A 22,366-nucleotide genomic window follows, 5' to 3' on the forward strand; every position below is an offset into this window, starting at 1 on the left:
CCTCTCGGCTCCAGCCAGCCAATTTCCTTGCATCAAAGGCCATTTGGTACCCAGCAGCCAGACAGAGGTGTGGGTCCGACAGGGAGGCCAGAGTGGGGCCCGGAGCCCTTGGAAACAGGAAGCACATCCTCTGTCCCCTTCGTGCTCAGCGCATTCCACTCCCTCATCTGGGAGAAGCAGCCAATCCCTCCCCAGACCTGCAGTGCTGGGGCAAAGCCGGCAGCCTGGGAGCTGGCTTCTCACCCTGTGGGCCTGGTCCGCCTCAAAATGGAAGGATGAATCGATCAGGGTCACATGTAAAGTGCAAGGAACCTGCGCATCCCACCCCCCCACCCCCCACTGCTCACTGGCCCACAGGTGTTCCCACCCTCCCCATCAGACAGGACACCCAGGCTCAGAGGAAAACCCACGTGCACGAATAAAGTCCCTGAGAGTCAAAGTCAGAAGTCCAAAGCCACATGACGTTTAAGAGAACAGGATTTAAGCCCGTGTCGGGAATATCCGAGCTCCAAGGACCCCTGGCCCCTCCTCCCTTCCTGAAGGCCCTTTAAAACACCCACCCCTCTAGAAAACTAAGTAGACTTTCTTAATACATAAATTAACCACTTTATTGAATATCAATAAACTGTACATATAACTATACAAAACGTTTCCTTAGTACAAAATGTTGCTTGCAATATAAATACCAGTGTACCTTTAAAAATGTAAACATCTTCCTCCCAGGCCCACCTGTCAGACCCCAAAAATAGTTCTGGGAGACACATCGGTCAGGCTGAAGCACCCCACTCGGGCCCCCAACAAGTGACAGCAATTACTCACAGTCTCTTTTGAGACGTTGTTAAATTGCCCATGAAACAGGTGCCACCATGACAAACAGGAGGCTGAAATAGCTGCCCAGGCCCGGGGGCAACCTGGGGTCCAGACCAGTCCTTGTGTCAGTGACCGCCCCCACAGGCCCTGGGGGTGAACCTGCGCGGTTAGTCACACCTCCTGGAGGGGTGGCCTGAGGGTTCCGGGTGGGGGAGGAGTGGGTTCCCCTGAGTGGGGGGAGCTTCCTATCAGTCTGTCTGCTTTTGTCCCGGAGCTCAAAGCAGCTGTATCCAAACACCTTTGGATACACAAACCCACACAGAGAGGCCAACTCCAGAACACTTGGCTGCAAGCCACCCTCCCCACCAGCCGTTCACAGAAACGTCCACGGGAAGGCCTCTCTCAGAGCCCACCGAGGCACCAGGGCAGAGAGAACTGGAAAAAGGTCCTCAGAGTCCTGCGGGGCAAACGCAGCCAAAAGGGGGAGCTCAGAAGGGAAATCCGTGGCAGTTGGAAGGATGGAGGCCGCAATGGCCGGGGGAGGGTCTGGAGAGGCAGAGGAGCTTTGAGGGTCAGCGGGGGCCCCCCGAGCAGCCTGACTCTTGGTGCTTGTGCAGCAGGGACATGCGGGAAAAGGTTCGGGAGCAGGTCTTGCACTGATACTTCTTGACATCCGAGTGGGTCTGGAGGTGGGCCCGAAGGTTGGAGCGGTCGGCGAAGGCTCGGCTGCAGTGGGAGCAGGAAAAGGGCTTCTCTCCTGAGGACAGAAAACGGGAGAGTCCAGTGCTAAACCACTTGGGGTAACAGCCGGCATTTATTTGAAATCCTGGTCCCCCCACCCCGGCCTTTAGAAGCCAGATCACCCCAACCCTGAAGGAATCCCATGACCCAGAAAAGCCAGGCCCTATTGTCTGGTGCCCAAAGCCCTAGATGTGATGGGGAGTTCTGCCACCTCCAACCGGGTGACCTTGAGCAAGTCATCTGGCTTCTCTGAGCCTCCATTTGCTCATCGGTAAAATGGAGCTGTTCACCCCCGCACCTATAGGAGTCAGTAATCCAGAGACGGTAAGTAAAGCCCCCATCATGGCAAGCTGGCCGGGGGTGCTCAACCCACCATGACAATGATGGTGACGGAATTTACTGAACACTTACTTTGTGCCAGGGACTCTCGCCTCATTTAGTCCTACCTCTGTCCTCAGTTTAGAAACGGTGAAACTGAGGCACAGAGAAGCCACGTAGGATATGCAGGGTCACCCAGCAAGAACCAAGCACCCTGATTCCAGAGCCCTTGATTTTAACCACTACACAGACGGCCTCTCAGGTAAGGGGGCTCTAGTGGGTACTCCTTATTATCACGCCTGGATTGGATTCACTTCATCGGGGGACAAAGCTGGAGTCAACCTTAAAGGCTCCCGGCCACACCCCTCCCCCCAGCAGGTTAGGCCACTTCTCTGAGCTGCTTCCCCATCGCAGTGCTGCTGCCTGCCGACCATGTTCTTTCCTTCCCTTCGTTGTCAGTGATCTCAAGTCTTGAAATTCAGGGATCTCCCCTGGATTCACCCCAAGCCTCTAGCCCAGGGCCTGGGACCCCGCCACAAGGCGACAGAAACCTTTTACCTCCTGACTTGTTTAGAACCCCTTTCTACCTGTGCCCCTCGTACCACCTGCCTGGCCCAGGCCGTGCTGAAAAGAGTCCTGCTCCCGGAGCTAGGTACACAGTACGTGCTCACTCAAGAAGTGTTTATACAAAGAGAAGTCTGTTGTTTTTTAAAGCCTCAGAGGAGCCTGACCCCTCAATCACCACCAGATAATGCTGTTCACCAATTTTTCCTAATTCCTGCCCCAACGAAGACGATATAGTACACAGTCCGAAAACACTGACAATGTTATTGTGTTTTCTTGGGGGTGCAGCATTTCCTACTAAATAAGAAGGCCAAATAGTAGCTCATTAAACAAGTACTTATCAAGCTTCCACTATGTGCCAGCCAATAAAACTGAACATTCTTTACTACAAAGTAAAATTCTACCCTCCCACTCTCAGCCCGATATGCCCCTAGGCCATGGCCCACTGGTTAAATCTGTGTTGGAATTCAAGAGCAGGGAATGAATGAATTCCATCAGCCTCTGGGTGCCTGGGGCACTGTGCTGGGCCCCGGGAGGGAGGGGTCCAAAGTCAGATGCCTGAGGCTGACTGTGGAACCGTCCACTCAAGGGCTCAGTCTCCTGGGGCAGAGAGACAAGGCAACAGGCCACACCACGGAGCAGGGGGACTTAGCAGGAGGACTAGGGAAGGGATGTCTGAGTTAACTGGCTTGGTCACTATTGAGCACCCTCTGCATACTAGGCCAGGAAGGTCTGATGACTGCACAACAAGGTCCACATGAAGTTCTTCCTCCTTCACACACTCCCTGGTGAACTAAGGGCTTACTGGACACAGATCTGGGTAAGGGGGCACGGAGTCCTATTTCCCCAGGGCACGGAGAGCCACTACCCTCTCACCTCCTTGACAGAAGTGAAGCGACCCTGGCTCCAGCCTTCTGAGCTGTGACTTGGGAAAGTGATTTCCTTCTGTGCCTCGGTTTCCTGATCTGTAAGGTGGGGGTTACAACGGCACCTCCTTCCTGGGGCTGTCGATTTTACTGCATTAACCCAGGTAAAGGAGGCCCTGGGCAATACCCTTCCCACACAGCAAGTGCTCAGTGAACGCTACCTTTATGCTGCGTAGGATCAGACACAACCGTGAACAAAGGAGGGAGGCCTTGGTAGGATGTGATGGGGTGGAGGGGTCTGTGTGTGCAAGCAGCAGGCACAGACCTGCACCCCTTGCAGATCCCCCACCCCCGCAGACGTCTTTATGGTGATCCTGGCGAGTGTGAAATCGGCACCAGGCCGGCGGGGACAAAGGCCGCCGAGGGGGGCACTGTACATGCGATACTCCCCGGATTAAAGGGGCCTGACACGCTGCGGGCCAGCAGCTGAGGCCGGGAACAGGTGCTGGGCACCACTGGCCCATGCACCTGCTCCACTCCCCCAGCCCCCACCCACTGGGCCCACCATTAAGACACACAATGGGAGTCAATGAGGATGGTGATGGTGCATTTCAACAGGCTTTTTGTGTCTGAGCCATGCCTTTACATGAAAATAATGTCAGGATGGGAGGGGGGGAGAAGCTGGGGGGCTCAGGGGAGCACCCCAATGGTTTCAACTCCCCCAAATAGAGCCCTCTTCAGCCCAGGACAGAGGCCTGGCAGTTGGCGGGACCTTTACATCAGGTCCCTTTAAAATCAGGGCTGTGTGTGCACGAAGTGAGAGAGACAGGGGTGGGGGGAGGTGGGTCGTCTGCAAGCGGGGGGGGGGGGGGGGGGGGGGATGCCCGGGACACTTTGTGGGAGTCATAATATCAATAATGCCTGCAAAACGCCAGGCCTAAACAAACCACCCCACTGACCCTCATGGCTCAGAGGTCGGCCACTGGGCCAGGAAATGCCAGAACTGAGGTCTCCAAACCCGTCAGCCTGACCCCAAAGCTGCTAGCTACGACCCTTGAACCTTCTCCCAGAGTCACACCCCAAAGAGCAGCCACCTTTCAAGTTCTGAAAGGACGCAGCGGCTACCTTTTCCACATTTCCAGAGAGTTAAAGGATAGAAAAGTCTCCATTTCACAATTTTCTACACATTTAGTCTCATGTTTTTGAAACACAGGTAGAACTGTGTTTTCTGCCGGCAAAGGTATTCCCAGGGCCGCAAGATAGGACTAAGTTTATCTAGTCCACGGTGGGGGCAGGGAGGGCAGCCCTGAGAACCATGATAACAAATTATTATGAAGTGATTAAGGAGACACTGAATCTTGATACCCGCCCTAACAAGTGCTGTCAGAGTCCTGAGGCTCAGAGAGGTTCAATCACTTGCCCAAGTTCACACAGCACGGAAGCGGCGCAAACACCAAAAACATTTCTGTTCAGGGGGCACCGGGGTGGCTCAGTCAGCTGGGCGCCCCAACTCTTGATTTCAGCTCAGGCCACGATCTCACGGATGTGTGAGTTCGAGCCGCGCATCAGGCTCTGTGCTGACCGTGTGGAGCCTGCTTGGGATTCTCTCCCCTCTCTCTGCCCCTCCCCCACTGGCCTGCCGGCTCTCTCAAAATAAACAAACATTAAAAAAAAAACATTTTCGTTATCACCTATCGAGTGGTGGCCCAGGTGCTTTCTGCATATGCTTTCTTTCATGTAACCCGTGCAGAACCCCCACAGGCTGGTCTCATGCTCATTTTACAGACGAGGAAACTGAGGCCAGAGGGGGGACACAGCAGAGCAAGGTTGGAAGAAGTTCTCCAAGCAGGATTCTGAGCCAGGTGGGGGGTCTGACAACATCCTGCCTGGCTGGGGAGGGGGTGGGGTTGGGGGTGGGGAGGGCGGGGCGCGGTGGGCTCCTTCACACCTGGCCCCGACAGCTAGGTGTTGGTTGCACCTTTCCCCGGACCCCCAACTCCAGCCCATCCGGTGAAGGATCGGAGGCTGCGAAGCCTCACAAAGTCACCCACCCAGCCCATCTGCCTGGCTGACCGGCGAATAGTGCATGTTGCCGCCCGGCGTCTCTGAGCGCCGCGAGCAGGCCCGAGCCTAAGTTTGCGCACCCCGAAAGCGGCAGCCGGCCCGGCCCCCCACCCTGACCTCCGGCCGGCCGGCCGACAGGCGGAGGCGGGGGGCGCGGGCGCGGGCGGGAGGGCGGCGGCCCGCAGGGACACTCACCGGTGTGGGTCCGCACGTGGCCCTGCAGCAGCCAGGGCCTGGAGAAGGCCTTCCCGCAGGTGCCACAGACGCAGGGCAGCGTGTGGCTGCGGATGTGCATCTTGAGGGCGCCCAGGCTGAGGTATTCCTTGTTGCAGTACTTGCAGCTGAAGGCCTTGCGAGTCTGGGAGTCCTTGGCCACGGAGAGCCCGGCCAGCTGCGCGGGCAACCGGCCCAGGCCTGGGAAGGCAACGTAACCCTCGGCCTCCAGGGAAGAGGCCGAGGTGGAGGAGAAGGACGAAGGGGCCGGCGAGGGGGGGCTGGGCGGCTGCGAGCCTTTCCCGCTGTCGTCGTCCGACAGGGAGGTCAGCTCCGCAGCCTTGGGGACCTCCTGGGGCAGAAGGGCGGCCCAGCCGATGGGCTGGGCTTGGGGCGCCAGGAGAGAGTCCCAGATGAGCGTGGGCAGAGAGGCCGTGGGGTTGAGGACCTCGGGAGGCGGGATGGCCGCCAGCAGGTGGGCCTGGTCGTAGGGCTGCTGGAAGGTAAACTCTGGGGGGAGACGGAGAAAAGGGCAGGGTCAGGCATTCGGTTGGTCGCGCAGTCAGTCAACAAACCGTAGCCTGCTGGGGGCGGGGGCGGGGGCGGAGGGGGGGGGGCGGCGCGCGGGGCCGGCGCTCAGTACTTACTGAAGGGAGGAAAGAATCGCGGCCCCGACGGCCCGTCCTGCCCGCCCGGAGCCCCTCTTCACCCCGGCCGCCCCGCTCGCCCGCCCCGGCCTCCAGATCTCACGCGCAGGGCGCCGCCCAGCCCCGACTCGGGGGCGGAGGGGGGCCGGGGGGTGGGGGGGGGGCCCTGCCCCTGCGTCCCCGCCAGGCCCCGGCCCCCTCCTTTCCCCAGTCGCCCCGCCCCGCTTCTCCCCTGTCGGCCGCCGAGCAGACAACTCACGCAAGACCACCGCCCTCGGAAAGCCCTCCTCCAACCGTCCATTCACCTGCCCCGGGCTCCTCACACCCCTCCGCACACCGCCCCGCGCCCGGCCCCTTGGCTCCATTTTGGGCCCAGGATTTTGCCCCCGAGTCCCCCCTCCTTCCTCCCTCCCAGCCAGCCTTCGCCGGTCTCCCCGAAGCCCCCTGGGGTCCCTCACCCCGTCCACTCACCTGGAGAAGAGTCGTGCAGCTCGCTGTAGTTGGGCCTCCGGCGGGAGCAGGCGGACTTCCTGACGAGGAAAGAGCGCGGCATGGTGGCCAAAGCAGCCGGGGGTCGCCGGTTCGCACAGGGGTCGCGAGGCACTCCACCCGCGAGGCCGTGCCGCTGCGCTCTGAGTGGAGACGCGCCGCCAACTCCTTTAAGTACTCCAGCCTCTGGAGGGGCGTGGTCTAAGGATGCCACGCCCCTTTGTCACCTCGGCGCCAATCGAGGCGCGCCTTCGCCGGAGGCCACGCCCCGAGCAGGTGCGCCGGGGCTGGCGGGGCTCGCGCCGCGTGGCGCTGGGGGCCGGGCGGGGGCCGCTCGGAGGCCCGGCCGCGGGCGCTGCTCCGATCGCCCCGCGGCGGATTGCCGGGGGCGGGCGCAGGGAGCCCCAGGCGAGGCGGGACCCCCTTCGGTACCCCGCGCGCCCGCCTGCCCAGCGATGCACGGTCGTCTGCTTCTGGCGCCCCCTGGCGCCGCCCGCCGCGGGTCTGGGCACCTGACGTTCCGAAACCGCCTCCGCCTCAGGCTTGGGGAGGGGGCGGAAATATCCTCGGCCAGGCTGGCGCCTCGCAAAGAGCGTGGGATTCACGAAGTACCATACACATTTCGGGGGAGGCTGCGAGGAAATGAACACCTTCACGTGGCTGCTGGTAGTGTGAAATGCCACAGCCTCTTTTGCAAAGCAATCTGGCATCATCTAGCAAAAGGCATCCGTTCCTTCACTTAGCAAATGTTTACTGAGCACCCGCTACGTGCCAGTCACTATTCCCGGAGCTGGGGACACATTCCTGAGCAAAACACTCGGGGTCTCTACCTGTAAAGTGTAGCTCGCCGTACGGTGGGGGAGAGAGACGAAAGTAAACAGATAATTATTAAGCAAAGGGAAGTGTGCTTTGATGGGGGGAGGCCACAGGACGCTGTGACAGTCAAGAAACGGGTCACCTGACAGGGGGTCGGGGCAACTTCCCAGAGGAAGTGAAGAAATACCGAGGGGAAAGGCCCGAGGTAAGACTCGGCCTACTTCAGAGTCTTTGAGAGCAGCTCCCAGGGATGGGGGTGGGGTGGCCAAGCCTGAGAGGTCAGATCTGCTGGGCCTCCAGGGCCTAGAGGAGTTTGAACTTTGCCCCAAGGACACTGGGAACCAAGACAGGATTTTCAGCTGAGGAGGGACCTGTTTAGAGTCTGGTTGAGAAAGATCACTCTGGGCAGGTGGGAGAAAGAAGTGGGGAAGGGAAGGGCTGAGGCAGGACTTCTCGCCTCTCTGGGGCGTCATCAATACTGTGTCTAAAGGATCTAACGCTGGGCTCCACAGTGGGGGCACCGACTGGTCCCATGTGGCGTGGGCCCAGGGGAGGGACAGCTGGAACCTCACCCTCAGCTCTCCTAGGGACCCACCGCTCCAGAGAGGGCCATGCCAGACCTGGGGTGGGGTTGGAGGTACAGAAATAAATCCATAAATAAGTCCCATCCCACTTGTTTTCATCTATGAAGCAAGGGCTATGAAAACCTGTAAGTCCCACTACTCACCACCTAGAATGAGGGCAGGGACAATTGTCTGTTTGGGACAACTGTGTTCTAGTTGCTGAGTCGAGTCTAGGATAGGGGGGAGAGATGGGCCATATGCAGTCACTACTTAGAATACACCCCTCTCCTGTGTCTATTTAGTTCCAAAATATGATTCTCCGCATGCAGCCAGAGGGAGGAGTAAGACCATGTCTCTCCGCTGAAACCCTCCCATGTTCCTGTCTCACCCAGAGTAAAAGCCAAAGTCCTCACCACAGCCCTCCGCCCTGCTGATCTGACCTCTGCTGACCTTGTCTTGAGCCACTCTCCCCATTCCCCAGGCACAATGATCCCCCCCCTCACTTCTTTGTGTTCCTCCACATCCCAGCCCTTTACCACCACAGGACCTTGGCACCTGCCAGCCCCCCCCCCCTTCCCCCAGATCTTCACCTGGCTGGCTCCTTTTCAGTCTCTGTTTCAACATTTTTCACCAATGGCTCAGCCTCATCAGTGATGAGAGAAATGCAAATTAAAACCACTGGTGAGATACCATTTCACCCCCATCAGAAGAACAAAAAGTTAAAATTTGGTCAATATCAAGTGTTGAGGAGGGTTTGAGGGCAGCAGGACTTTTGTCCCATGCGGAGGACGGTGTCAATGGGCACAACCACTTTGAAAAAGCTTGGCATGAGCTAGTAACAGTCTACTCCTAGGCCAGCGGGCATCCCAGGGATTCTCAGCCCTGGCCGCAGATTAGATTCTGCTAGGGAACACCCAAGCCTGGGCCCACCTCCACATACACCCTGATTTAATCAGTCGTGGGGGGGGGGGAACTGATTAATAATAAACATATTAACATGTTTTTCAAACTCTCCAGGTGATTCTACTGAGCACTGCTGCCCAGCCCCAAACTCGGAAGAAACAAGAGAATATTCACTAAACCCTTGCTCCTAATAGCAAGAATTTGGGAACGACCCAAATGTTTATCGACGGTATCATGGATTAACGAACGATGGTACAATCCCATAATGGAAGAATGAATGACCCCTATCTCCAGGGTAAGGAGTCCAGGGGCCGCTGGTGCGCAGACACCATCGCCTGGCCTCCGGGTTTCCATTTTCCTGGGTCGGTCAGGCACCTGCGCTCGGGAAGGGGTGGAGGGCGGGGGAGGACCTTTCTCGGATCAAGGCCGTCCCCTCCTTTCGGATGGAATCGTCCCCGCCCTCGCTCCCCTCCCTCTTGGAAGCGGCGGAGACCGCGAGGTGGGAGGGGGCTTCGAACGAGGCCCCGGGGCCACAGACCAGCTCCCCGAGGTGCTGCCCCAGGGCCATATGGCAGGGAAAAGCGAGGCGACACTTTTGATGCAGTGGTGTCAGATCCTCCCGGAAGTGGGCGGCCTCTGGGGCGAAGCTGCAGCGAACCGGGCCGGGCCGGGCGTTCGCTCCCTGCTCCCCGCCCTGGGGCACGGTCCTCCGGCGCCCTCTGCTGGCCGAGGCGCTCCCTGAGGCCGCTTCTGAGCCGCCACGCTCGAGGCTGGGAACACATGCCACTAATGGGGGTGAAAACTGGTACACCTGTCTTGGAGGACAGTCTGGGAATATCTAATGTGACCAGGAAAGGCCTCTGAGGGGAAGACACATTTGAACAGAGGCCTGCGTTTTCCACAGGTGTCCGTCCCCCACTAAAAGTAAAAACAGTAACTAAAAATGTGACACCCAAACAGAAAAGAAAGTCTCCTTCATCCCAGATATCCATTTCTCTCCCCAAAGGCAATTATTTTTAACCAGTGCTTTGTATGATCTCCCGGGGGGTCCTTATAGAAACAAGGAGACATATATGTAGACTAACGTACATGCCTTCTTTAGGTACCACAAATGGGAGCCCACACGCTAGCCTGTATCTTGCTTTATCCTCCCAAGTAACAATATTCAGTATCTTGAAAATTGTTCCAGATCATTACATGCAGTTTCCTTAATCTTTTTTTTTTTAATTTTTTTTTTCAACGTTTATTTATTTTCGGGACAGAGAGAGACAGAGCATGAACAGGGGAGGGGCAGAGAGAGAGGGAGACACAGAATCGGAAACAGGCTCCAGGCTCTGAGCCATCAGCCCAGAGCCCGACGCGGGGCTCGAACTCACGGACCGCAAGATCGTGACCTGGCTGAAGTCGGACGCTTAACCGACTGCGCCACCCAAGCGCCCCCAGTTTCCTTAATCTTTTGCAAGACTGAAGACCCTTCCATTGTATGGATTATACTACAATGGCAGGATGTATTTAACAAGAGGACTTTCCCTCCCAGAGCCTTCAGGTTAGATTACAATTTTTCCGCTACTATAAACAACGTGGCAATTTCCATGGATGTGTTGAACACACATCTGTGCACTCTGGGTCAAAGGTGCCGTTATATAAAATGTTGATACATTTGTCCAAACATCGTCCAAAAAGGTTAAACTATAGTTCCACCAGCAGGGAAGTGAGGGCCCCTTCTTAAAAACTGGCCAGGCAGGGTATACTCTCACTTTTTTATCTTTGCCCATCTGATAAAGGAAAGTGAGACCTCCTAGTTGCAATTTGCATTTCACATGAATGGGGTGGAGCATTTTTACGTGTTCCAAAGCCATTCTGTTTCTCCGTGTTCGAACTATCCCTTCATGTCCTTTGGTCATGGAATTGATGAAATTCTTAATTGCCAAGAACTCTTTGTATATTAGGCCACTTGGCCCCTGTTGATTAGATCATTAATCGGGTGGCTGAATCAATCAGAGTCAAAGAGTTAATCTTGACCAGGAAGAAGACGATGTCTACAGAAAGTTCAAGGAATGAGCCAAGGCTCAACCACCACCCTTATCCTTCCTTGATTTAAAAAAGAAAGCTTCTTCGAGTGTCTCACACTTGCCTGAAAGCAAACAGTGATTCAGCCTTGGGCCTATGACCCCATAGGACCTCTGAAGGAGTCAAAATCACCAATCCCAGGATATAAATGGCTTTCAAGGGAGATTTTGGGTCAAAGTCTGTTGAATGTGGCCCCGAGTCGGGGGCTCCCAGAAAAAATGTGCAAACCCTTTTCGTTCCAATTTGCTGAGCACCTCCTGTGTGCCTGGTTCTGTGCAGGAGCCTCACTCCTATGGTATCTCTGTAGCCTCCCAAGGTAGTATTTGATGCTCTTACACTCAAGCCAATGCCCATCTGGAGACCATTTAATATATTATGGTGCAGTCATACTACACACCTGTCAAAAGGGAGAAAGCTCTGCATGTAATGGATGAGGGATGATCAAGACATGAAGTGGTAAAAACCAAAGTGCAGAGCAGCATGCACAATGTAATACCATTTGCATAGAAAGTGGGGGAAATATGTAGGTATTTCTTAGAGACCCAGAAGCCACCTCTGGAGGGAGACACAAGAAACTGGTACCAGTGATTGTCTCTCAGGAGGGGATCTGGGTGGCTGCCAGGCAGGGGTGGCAGGGAGAGGCTTTACCACATCCCACATCCCAGGTCTTTTTCTTTTTATCATGTGCAAGTATTAGCCTCATTAATTCTAATAGGGTAGCACAAGTCATCCATCATAGGACTTGTTAAATACCTAATAGTCCAATCAATGGAATATTTTACAGCTGTTAAAATGTCAAAGACCATCTGTGTATATAAACCCTCCATGGCTCCCATCTCATAGGAAAACCCAACGTTTGCATTACACCAGGAGGTCTAATGCAGGGTCCGGCCCTCGTGGCCCCTCCGAGCTGATGAGGCACCAGCCACAATGGACCACACCGGGCATGCTCCGGCTCCGGTAACTTGCATGTGATGCCCCCTTCCCCTGGAATGTTTTCCTTCCCGAGGGCCTCCAGGCTCATCCCCCTCATCTCCTCAGGGAAGCCTTCTCTGGCACCATTTCGTCAGCCACCCACCCCTTCCCTCTCCAGTCCTCATTCCCTTATCTCCCTCCCTGTTTGACTTTTCTCCCCTGCAACTCAACCACTACCTGACATTGTGTATGTTTTACTTATTTTGCTGATTGCCCTTTAGACCAGAGGTTGGCAAATACAGCCCATGGACCGAATCCAACCTAAGGTTTGCCTTTTATGGCCCCTTGTGCTAAGAATGGCTTTTACAGGAGCATCTGGGTGGCTCGGTCGGTTGAGCGACCAACTCTTGATTTCGGCTCAGGTCATGATCTCACGGTCTTGGGATGGAGCCCCGCGTGGGATTGGGCTCCACACTGAGGGTGGAACCTGGCTGGGATTCTCTCTCTCCCTCTGACCCTCCCCAACCTGCCTCATTCTCTCCCTCTCTCCCCACCCCCCGCCTCAAATAAAAAAAATAAAAAGTAAAATAAAAAAAAGAATGGCTTTTACAGATGACTGTTTGCAATCGATTTGAGGATGGGGAACACTAACTTGGAATCCCAATTAAAAGCAAAATGTAAATCTTCAAAAGAGAATTCCATTCCTCTCTTTCGTAGACCTGTATTATCAAAAAATTCTTTAAATATTACATTTTTAAAGGATGTTTATTTACTTACTTTTGAGAGCGAGAGAGCATACACAGAAGAGGCAGATAGAGGGAGTCAGAATCCAACGCAGGACTCAAACTCACAAACCATGAGAGCATGACCTGAGCCGAAGTTGGGACACTTAACTGACTGAGCCAGCCAGGTGCTCCTAAATACTACATTTTGTCAACAAAAAAAATTGTGGAAATGTATTTTCTCTTATATAGGTACCTACATAATGTCCTCAGTACTGAGGCCTAAAACCTAAATATTCACTCTCTGCTCTAGATGGCTCCATCGGGGCAGGACCAGTTTTATTCACTGCTCTGACCTACGTACCCCGAGAGGAGGTGCTTAATAAATATTAGCCAAATGGATGAATGAACTGCTAGACTTTTAAGTGAAAAACAAAAAGTCAAGGGAACAGCATATCTAACAGGCTGCCTTTCGTGCAGAAGTAAATAAGATAATATCCACCCCGTGGGCACAGACTATCTGTGAAAGGTGACCCAAGCATCTGGTAGCATCTGAGGAGGGAAGAGGACAGGGGTAGGAAGGAGGCTTCAGTTTTCTTTTTTATGTTTATTTTTGAGGGAGAGAGAGAGAACAAGCAGGGGAGGGGGAGGGGCAGGGAGACAGGTGGGGGACAGAGGATCCGAAGCAGGCTCTGTGCTGCAAGAAAAGACAGCCCAATGCGGGGCTCAAGCTCACAATCCGTGAGATCATGACCTGAGCCAAAGTCGGACACTGAACCAACTGAGCCACCCAAGTGTCCCTTCTCCTCACCTTTTCTGAAGGATATGAATGTTTTATTTTAGATACACATGTGACAATTACAAATAAACGGCTTTGTCATGAAAAAAAGCCAACCACAAAACCAAGACTATACTGATTGCCCCTGAGACGTGGTTTCTTTATCTATTCATTGGGGCAATAAGAAGGGGGTGGTTCTGGAACAATCCTGGGTAACTGGAAGGAGGTGATCACCCTGGTTCAAAGGCAGTTGTCCCAGGCCTCGAGGGCGGCAGGTGTCTCTGTGTGTGGGCTGAGGGATGCCCTGCAGCCGGGCCTCCCCACACCTGGCGTGCTGGTGCTCCCACTGGTGCTCCAGGCCCAAGACGGGTCAGAGTGAGCAAAGTGAGGTGAGGTCAGAGTGAGCTCTTCGCTTCAGACTCAAAATAAGCTCCAAACCCTGCTCGTGGCCCCCGAGCGGCTCCATCACCTTCACTCTCCCCGCCTTGCTGGCCTTCTTGCTCCTCGTCATACAGGTTCTTTCCCGTAGCAGGGGGAACGCCCTTATGCTCCTCTGCCCACGACAGCCTTTCCCAGCTCTTCCTAGAGCTGGCCTCAGTTCAAACATCACCTCAGAGACCCTAATACCATCTCACTCTCCCATCTCTAGCACACCGGCCCATTTGATTCCCATGGCAAGATTATCAGTCCCATTTTATAGATAAGGAAACTGAGGCTCAGTGAGGTGAAATACTGACGTGCCCAAGTCACAGCGAGCGAGAAGCAGAGGGTACCCGGCCTAAGAGGCTAGGATATGGTGATAACCCAGCCGGCCACAAACAAGGTCTCTGTGCCCAGTGGAGCTCACAGGTGAGGGAGGGAGATAGTAGCAGGCAACTCAGCAGCCCCAAGGGACCCCAGTTGAGTCAGAGGAGTGAGATCCAAACTGACTCCAGGCTGAGGTCACAAGGATGGGCAGGTGAGAGGGGAAGGGAAGTGAGAGAACATTCAGGCAGCAGTGACCATGATTAAGAAGCCCAGGGGCAGATGAGTGTTCCAGGATGGGAAAACAGTTCACACGCTCTGTTCAGAGCCCCAGGCCCAGGTCAGTGCTGCTGCTTTTTTTTTTTTTTTTTTAAGTTTATTTATTTTGAGGGCGGGGGGGTGGGGGGAAGAGAGCACAAGCAGGGGAAGGACAGAGAGAGAGGGAGAGAGAAAGAATCCCAAGTAGGCTCCTCACTGTCAGTGCAGAGCCTGATGTGGGGCTTGAACCCATGAACTGTGAGATCTTGACCTGAACCAAAGTCGGAGGCTTAGCCATCTGCGCCACCCAGGCACCCCCTGCCAGTTAAGATCAAAAATGTTCAAATGGAGTTTAGGAAATCACGATGTTTTTAATATTTGCATTTAATATATTAACACTTAAAAATTTTTTTTTAATATTTATTTTTGAGAGAGAGAGAGACTGTGAGCAGGGGAGGGGCAGAGAGAGACAGAGACAGAATACGAAGAAGCAGGCTCCAGGCTCCAAGCTTTCAGCACAGAGCCCAATGCGGGGCTCGAACTCACGAGTCGTGAGACCATGACCTGAGCCGAAGTCAGACGCTTAACTGACTGAGCCACCCAGGTGCCCCAATATGTCAACACTTTTAAGACATATACACAAATCACTACACAGCACAAAGCTGAGGCCCAGACAATAGACAAGTCCCATTCCCTCAACTACACCCACCACCCAGGTCAGGAGCTAAAATCTCCAGGGTCACTTCAGAAGCCCACATGTGTACAAACACACACACACACAAGCCCTCTAACCTTCACCTGTATGTTCTCACGGGTCTTCAAGGCAGTTTTGCCAGATAAAGCCTAGATGCCCCATTAAATTAGAATTTCAGATGAACGACAAACAGGCTTTTATTATAAGACTGGGACAGACTTATTCTTTATCTGAAATTCAGACTTAACTGGGCTTCTTGTATTTTTATTTGCTAAATCTGGTAGCCCGACTTGGAGACTGGCTCCAATGAGCACTTCCAGCATAATCTATAACCGGTCTTCTGTTGATGGGTAACCGGGTTGCTTCTCAAGAACAATAGTCCCCTGAAAATCCCCACACAAAGGACTCTGACCTTACCTACAATTGTATCTGCAGGGTGTGTTCCAAAAAGTGGCTTAGTCACTTCTCTGCCTGGATTCCTGTGGCCGGGCTGCTGGGGCCTCCAGTGCTTTGGACAAGCGCCCTCTCAGTCTCTGGGGCACGTTTCTCTTTCTCTCTCTCGTCTCTGCCATTTCTGCCTGTCTCTGCTTTTTTCCCTATTTCTGCCTCTCTCTCATCCTCTTTCCCTTAGATCCAGCAGCTCTGAATAATAAAACACTCAGAGAGCAGGCAAAAATGTATTTGTAAGGACACCCACTCTGTCTCGGTCTAGAACAGTCAAGCTGGAAACAATCTAAATACTCCCTAAAGTACGGCCCCGCCTCACCAGCAGCACCATGCAGCCATTAAAAATAACACCAGACCGACATGGAAAGATGTTGTGGCTACATCATGGGAGTGAAAATGCAAGTTAACGAGACGTGAAGCATTTGCCCATTTTACATTTCAGTCAAAAATATGGGGCGCCTGGGTGGCTTGGTCGGTTAAGCGTCCGACTTCGGCTCAGGTCACGATCTCGCGGTCGGTGGGTTCGAGCCCCGCGTCGGGCTCTGTGCTGACAGCTCAGAGCCTGGAGCCTGTTTCAGATTCTGTGTCTCCCTCTCTCTGTGACCCTCCCCCGTTCATGCTCTGTCTCTCTCTGTCTCAAAAATAAATAAACATTAAAAAAAATTTTTTTTTAAATAAAAATAAAAAAAAAAAATAATGATGGCTCAGAGCGCCTGGGTGGCTGAGTCGGTTAAGCCTCCGACTTAGGCTCAGGTCCTGATCTCGTGGTTCCTGATTTCCAGCCCGGAGTCGGGCTCTGTGTTGACAGCTGGAGCCTGCTTCGGGTTCTGTGACTCCCTCTCTCTCTCTCTCTCTGCCCCTTCCCCACTCACGCTCTCTCAAAAATAAGTAAGCATTGGGGCGCCTGGGTGGCTTGGTCGGTTGGGAGTCCGACTTCGGCTCAGGTCATGATCTCACGGTCCGTGAGTTCGAGCCCCGCGTCGGGCTCTGTGCTGACAGGTTGGAGCCTGGAGCCTGTTTCGGATTCTGTGTCTCCCTCTCTCTCTGCCCCTCCCCTGTTCATGCTCTGTCTCTCTCTGTCTCAAAAATAAATAAACGTTTAAAAAAAATATAAGTAAGCATTTAAAAAAATATATGGTGACTCAAGGACACATAAATATTCTACTATTGATGGGATTAGTTGTCAGTAGGGGTGAAGTGGTTTCAACTTTCTTCTTTGTATTTTTCTATCCTCCTGTCTTGTTATTTTCTTAACAATAAGCATTATGATTTTACGGGGCACCTGTGTGGCTCAGTCGATTAAGTGTCTGACTTCGGCTCAGGTCATGATCTCACGGTTCGTGGGTTCGAGCCCTGTGTAGGTCTCTGCTGACAGCTCAGAGCCTGGAGCCGGCTTGAGATTCTGTGTCTCCCTCTCTCTCTGCCCTTCCCCCACTTGCACTATGTCTCTGTATCTCAAAAATGAATAATGTTAAAAACAAATAATAACCATTATGATTCTTAACACTGTACATATTTGCTTCATAATTTTCAGCACTGTGTATATTTCCTATCTATACAAATTTATAAACAGGTATCACCATTTTTTTTTTCTGAACCATTTAAGAGTAAATTAGAGACATCATGTCCTTTACTTTTAAACTTCTCTATGCGGGGTGCCTGGGTGGCTCACTCGGTTGAGCATCTGACTTCAGCTCAGGTCATGACCTCACAGCTCGTGAGTTCAAGGCCCAAGTCAGGCTCTGTGCTGACAGCTCGGAGCCTGGAGCCTGCTTCAGATTCTCCCTCTCTCTCTGCCCCAACCCACTCGCATTCTGTCTCTGTCTCTCTCAAAAATAAATAATAAAACATTTTTAAAAACTTAAACTTCTCTATGCAAATTTAAGAACAAGGATATCCCCCTATGCAACTGTAATATAACCATCAAAATTGGGAAACCTAACATTGATACAATACTGTTCCTTACATACCACAGTCCATATTCCAGTGTCAGCAATTGGACCAATGATATCCTTTATGGTAACCCTCACCTATCAAGGATCCAAACACAGCACTGAAGTCAGCTACCACACCTCTGTAGGCTCCTTTGACCTTGACAGTTAGGAAGTTCTGGCTGTTTTGTAGAATGTCCCTCAATTGGGATGATTTGCCTGACAATTCCTTATGGTTACATCAGGTTAAATGTTTCTGCCGTATCTTCAGGTGTATCCCATCGAGTCACCCATGGTTTGCCCCATTATCGAGGATACTTTTTTTGAGAGACCGCGAATGGGGGAGGGGCAGCGAGAGCTGGAGACAGGATCCGAAGCGTGCTCTGCCTCTGCGTTGACAGCAGCGAGCCCGATGCCGATCTTGAACTCACGAACTGTGAGATCATGACCTGAGCCACCCAGGCTCCCTGAGGATGTTACCTTTAATCACTCGGTGAAGAAGGTGTCTGCTAGGTTTTTCCATTACAAAGCTGCTAATTTTCCCTTTGTAAATAATTTCTGGGGAGATCATTTGAGACCAAATAGTCCAGATCATTTTTAGAATCAGAAAAGGTATCACTAAAGTCTTACAACCTGTAAGGACTGAGCTTGTCCACCTGATTCTAACCATCACCTAAGCCGCTGCCCCACCCAAGCTACAACAGGTTTGCGGTAACACTAGCCTACCTCACATTCTATAATAGGATTTGCTAAACTAGCCTAAGGATGCATTTTACCTGAGGTCCTTTCTAAAAGATAGACTCCCAGGCCCCACCCACACCTACCAATCAGAATCTCCAAGGGAAGGGCCTGAGAATCTATTTTATAGTAAGTGACTCCCAGGTAATTCATGTCTTCAGGCCAAGTTTGGGAAACACCTCACTTAATAATGGCAGCTTAGTCACCAAACATTTACAGCTGCTAGCTGCTTAGGTGGGGCCGGGCACTGAGTGGTCTCAGGGATGGGTGGGGGGAATAGTGGTGACATTGGTAGCTCATTTATTAAGCACTTATTTTGCTCCAGGCCCTGTCCTAATGCGTTCTGTGGACTATTTAACTAGATTCCCATAACTCTATTAAGGAAGACACTCATTAATCCCATCTTATGGATAAGGAAACCAAGGCAGAGATTAGAATAATCTGTCCACTGGTCACAGAGCTAGTGGTTGCTGGGAATAGGAGGCTGTGCAGTGTGCCTGAGACCGTGCATCTAATCACACTTCTGTGCTGAAACACCAAGTGCTGGGTCCCTGCTTGTGCAAATTACTCATCCTATGTGGCCTCCCCTCCCTCATCTGTGTAACGGGAATGCTATTAGCGTCTCTCCCGAAGGGCTGGTTAAGAGGATTCAAGATAGGACTTTTCCAGAGTAACCTGAATGCCTGGCTTTGATCATCTTTCAGGAACCAGACGATTAAATCAAAATTATTTGCAGGTGGGGAGGTACTATGTCGGGAACCAAGGATGAGAAGGATTATCGTTATTCCTGTACTCTTAGTGCCCCGCTGAGCCCTATGTGGGACGCTCAGCAGACACTAAGGAAGGTTGGGGAATCAGGAGATGAACACAGGCAAGAAAGCATCCAGGGACCACATCGTCGAGGGCCTGGGCAGATCCGGTTTCCACCAGGCAGCGGCCATCTTCCCTTGCCTGCCGGCCTGAGTCTTGCCTCCTCTGCCCAGCAAGGCCCTGCTCCCCACAGACGGTGGGGCCAGCTCCAGACTCCAGGAGACACGGCCCCCTTCAGGCTCTGCTTACCACCGCACAGGCCCCTAATTCTGGGGGCCACTGAAAGGAAGTACCATTGTAAAAGAGCCCCCTCTTAGTTCCGTTTCAATGCTAGGAATATGTATTGAAGGTATTTGGGACCAAGTATGAAAGAGAGTAGGGCACAAGACAGGCAGAGTCCTTGCCCTCAAGAGCTTAACTTCTGAGTATGGGAGACAGCCATTAAAACAAGGAATTGTACAAACAATTATTTAGTTGCTTTTTAAATGTTTATTTATATTTGAGAGAGAGAGACAGAGACAGTACCCAAGACAGGAAGGGGCAAAGAGAGACGGAGACAGAATCTGAAGTAGACTCCAGGCTCCGAGCTGTCGGCACAGAGCTGGACGTGGGATTTGAACTCAACAAGCTGTGAGATCGTGACCTGAGCCGAAGTCAGACGCTTAACTAACGGAGCCACTGAGGCGCCCTCACAAAATATAATTTAATGAGGTGTGAGTTGCCTAGCACATAGCAGATGTTCAGAACATTTGCCGTGCTAATACACATTGAGTAGGGTTTACAGACTTGACCAGTAAAAAACACACAACACCCAATTAAATGTGATTCCTAACAAACAACAAATAGTATTTTTTAGCATGAATATTCCTCGCATTCACTTCTTGACTTGAGCAAATTATACTTCTGTGAAATATTTCATACGTATTTATACTAAAGTTACTTGTTGTTTGCTTGAAATTAACATGTAACTGGGAGTCCTGTATTTTACCTGAATATTGCGCAATGGGGCCACAGAAGTAAATAGGAATCCTGACCTCAGGAAACTTAATAGTATAGTCCGAGTATTTATACAAAAGTTTAATAAATACTCTGGGGGCGCCTTGGTGGCTCAGTCAGTTAAGTGTCTAACTCTTGGTTTCGGCTCAGGTCATGATCTCGCGGTTCGTGAGTTCAAGCTCCGCATCAGGCTCTGCACCAACAGCAAGGAGCCTGCCTGGGATTCTTTGTCACTCCTTTGCCTCCCCTCGCTCACATGCTCACTCTCTCTCAAAACAAATAAATAATTTTTTAAATACACACTCTGATTAATATCAGAAGTTTCTAGAGGAACATCAGACATGAAAGTCTGATCTAGGAATCCAAACTGCAACTGGGAAGCAAAAACAGTGGGGGAAGTGGAGGAGGGGGCCAGCAGGACCAACTATTTCAGAGTAATAGTGGGAGACCTGACACGCTTGTGACGTGGAAAGGCCCGTATGGTCAGAGCACAAGGAGTAGGAGTGTCGGGAGTTGAGGCTGGAGAGGCAGGCAGAGGGCAGAGCACAGGGGGCCTGGAGGGGGGCCCTGGAGGGGGCCTGGAGGGCCACAGCAAGGTGGTGGGACTTTATCCGAGGGTAACTGGAGCCTTTGAAGGGTTTTCAAGGCTCCTTCTGGCAGCTTGGTGGAAGATGCAGTGGATGTTGGCTAGAGAACACTGGAGAGGCCAGAAGGAAAGCTGCGTCGGTAATTCAGGTGAGGTCATGGCGGGTTTTGAGATGCTGGTGGCAGTGGGATAGTGATATGGGAGCTAACATCATAATTTTGTAACATGGGGTGTTGAGGTATACAAAGGAGTTAAAGATGATGTTTAGGCTAACTCTTGAGCAACCTGGAGGGACGTGTAGCACCTTCTCTAAGGTGCTGGGGGGTGAAGGACCCAGCACGAGGTGTGGTAGTAAGAGGGCTGAGGAAGAGCTCACTCAGCTTGGGCCATGCAGAACCAAAGATGCTTTCGAGTCATTCTGCAGACAGGTCTTAGAAGAAGCTGGCTCTGTGGGCCTGGAGCTCCAGAGAGCTGTCTGGTTGAGAACTACGGGTCTGGGCTCATCAGCACATGGACGGTAATGAAAGCCAAGAGAAGAGTGGTCAGTGGGGGGGGGAGTCTGCCTGGGGAGAGGACATGGGGTGAGTCTAGGGCAGAGGCTGAAGAATTCCAACAGCTAAGGGAAGGGAACCGGAGATGGCAGCTGCCAAGGAAATGGAAAAGGAATATGGTAAAGAAATAGGAAAAGAAACCAGGACGGTGTTGCCGCAGCAGCAACGGTTTCTAAGAGGAGGGCCGGGTCAAGAGCACGAAACAGGCTAAAGATGAAGTGGAGGGGACTAAGAGAGACTGACCTATCTGCTGGAGTCAGTGACGTGCCTTGTCCTGTCTGGTCTCTGGGGGAGGGCAGGGTTCAAAGCACAGGTTGGAGGAGCTGCGTAAAATTGGGAAAGAAGAGAAACTGAAGCAGTGGGGGAGGACAACCAGCTCAAGGTGTCTGGGTATGAACTTGGAGGAGAGGTAGGGGCCAGTAGGTAGATGGTGGGAGAAACCCAATCACGTTCAGATGCTATTTAGGAAGAGAGCCAACAGCAGGCGACACTCGACGCACTCGAGTGGGAGGGAGAAGGCCCAGGTGGAGAAAGGAGAAAAGGTCTAGATGATACTGTGAGCCTGTGGACTTCTGGCTTCTGGTTTCTTCACAAAGTAGGAATGTTTACTATTTATTAAATGGCTACCATTTATTAATCCCTTACCATGAACACTCACCAGTCTGTAATTATACATTTGATTATATGTGAATCCCCAGTGCCTGGCACAGTGCTGGCACATGGTAGGTGTTCAGTCAATACTGTGTATGCCTGAATATGAAGACATCATCCATTTCCCCACTAAGGAAATTTTAAAAAGTTTTTTGGCCAAACTGAACATGAGACCTTTCACCATTGCAGATGAAATACTCAAATGCCTGCCGATTCTCACTTACTTACATACCTAAATCAAAAGTAAAAATATTTTGTCTAGTCGTAAGAAGTCAGAAGAAGGATCTTCTTTAAACCTAGACCAGGTCTTGTCACTCGAACCTCCAATGCTCCCATCTCACCCAGAGAAAAGCCCCAGATCTGCCCCCCTCCAGCAGCCGCCTGTTGACACGCTCCCATGACTGCCCCCTCACTGCCCTGCCCCAGTGTAACACACAGGCTCCCGTTAGGGCCTCTGGACATTCCCTCCAGGAACGCTCTT

General features: G+C 52.4%; 1 protein-coding gene across 1 annotated transcript; it reads right to left on the reverse strand.

Moving 5' to 3' along the window:
- Nucleotides 1–586: 586 nt before the first annotated feature.
- On the reverse strand, nucleotides 587–6,991 carry SNAI1 (snail family transcriptional repressor 1). The gene is made up of 3 exons (XM_047069358.1): nucleotides 6,695–6,991; nucleotides 5,559–6,086; nucleotides 587–1,567 (listed from the first exon to the last, which is right to left on the reverse strand). The coding sequence occupies exons 1-3, from the start codon at nucleotides 6,774–6,776 to the stop codon at nucleotides 1,383–1,385; spliced, it is 795 nt and encodes a 264-aa protein (XP_046925314.1). The 5' UTR covers nucleotides 6,777–6,991; the 3' UTR covers nucleotides 587–1,382.
- Nucleotides 6,992–22,366: the final 15,375 nt, after the last annotated feature.

Source organism: Lynx rufus, unplaced genomic scaffold (assembly GCF_022079265.1).
Source record: "Lynx rufus isolate CCGP_SWC_20201006 ecotype Redwood Valley unplaced genomic scaffold, mLynRuf1.p SCAF_8, whole genome shotgun sequence".
Taxonomy (NCBI): Eukaryota; Metazoa; Chordata; class Mammalia; order Carnivora; family Felidae; genus Lynx; species Lynx rufus.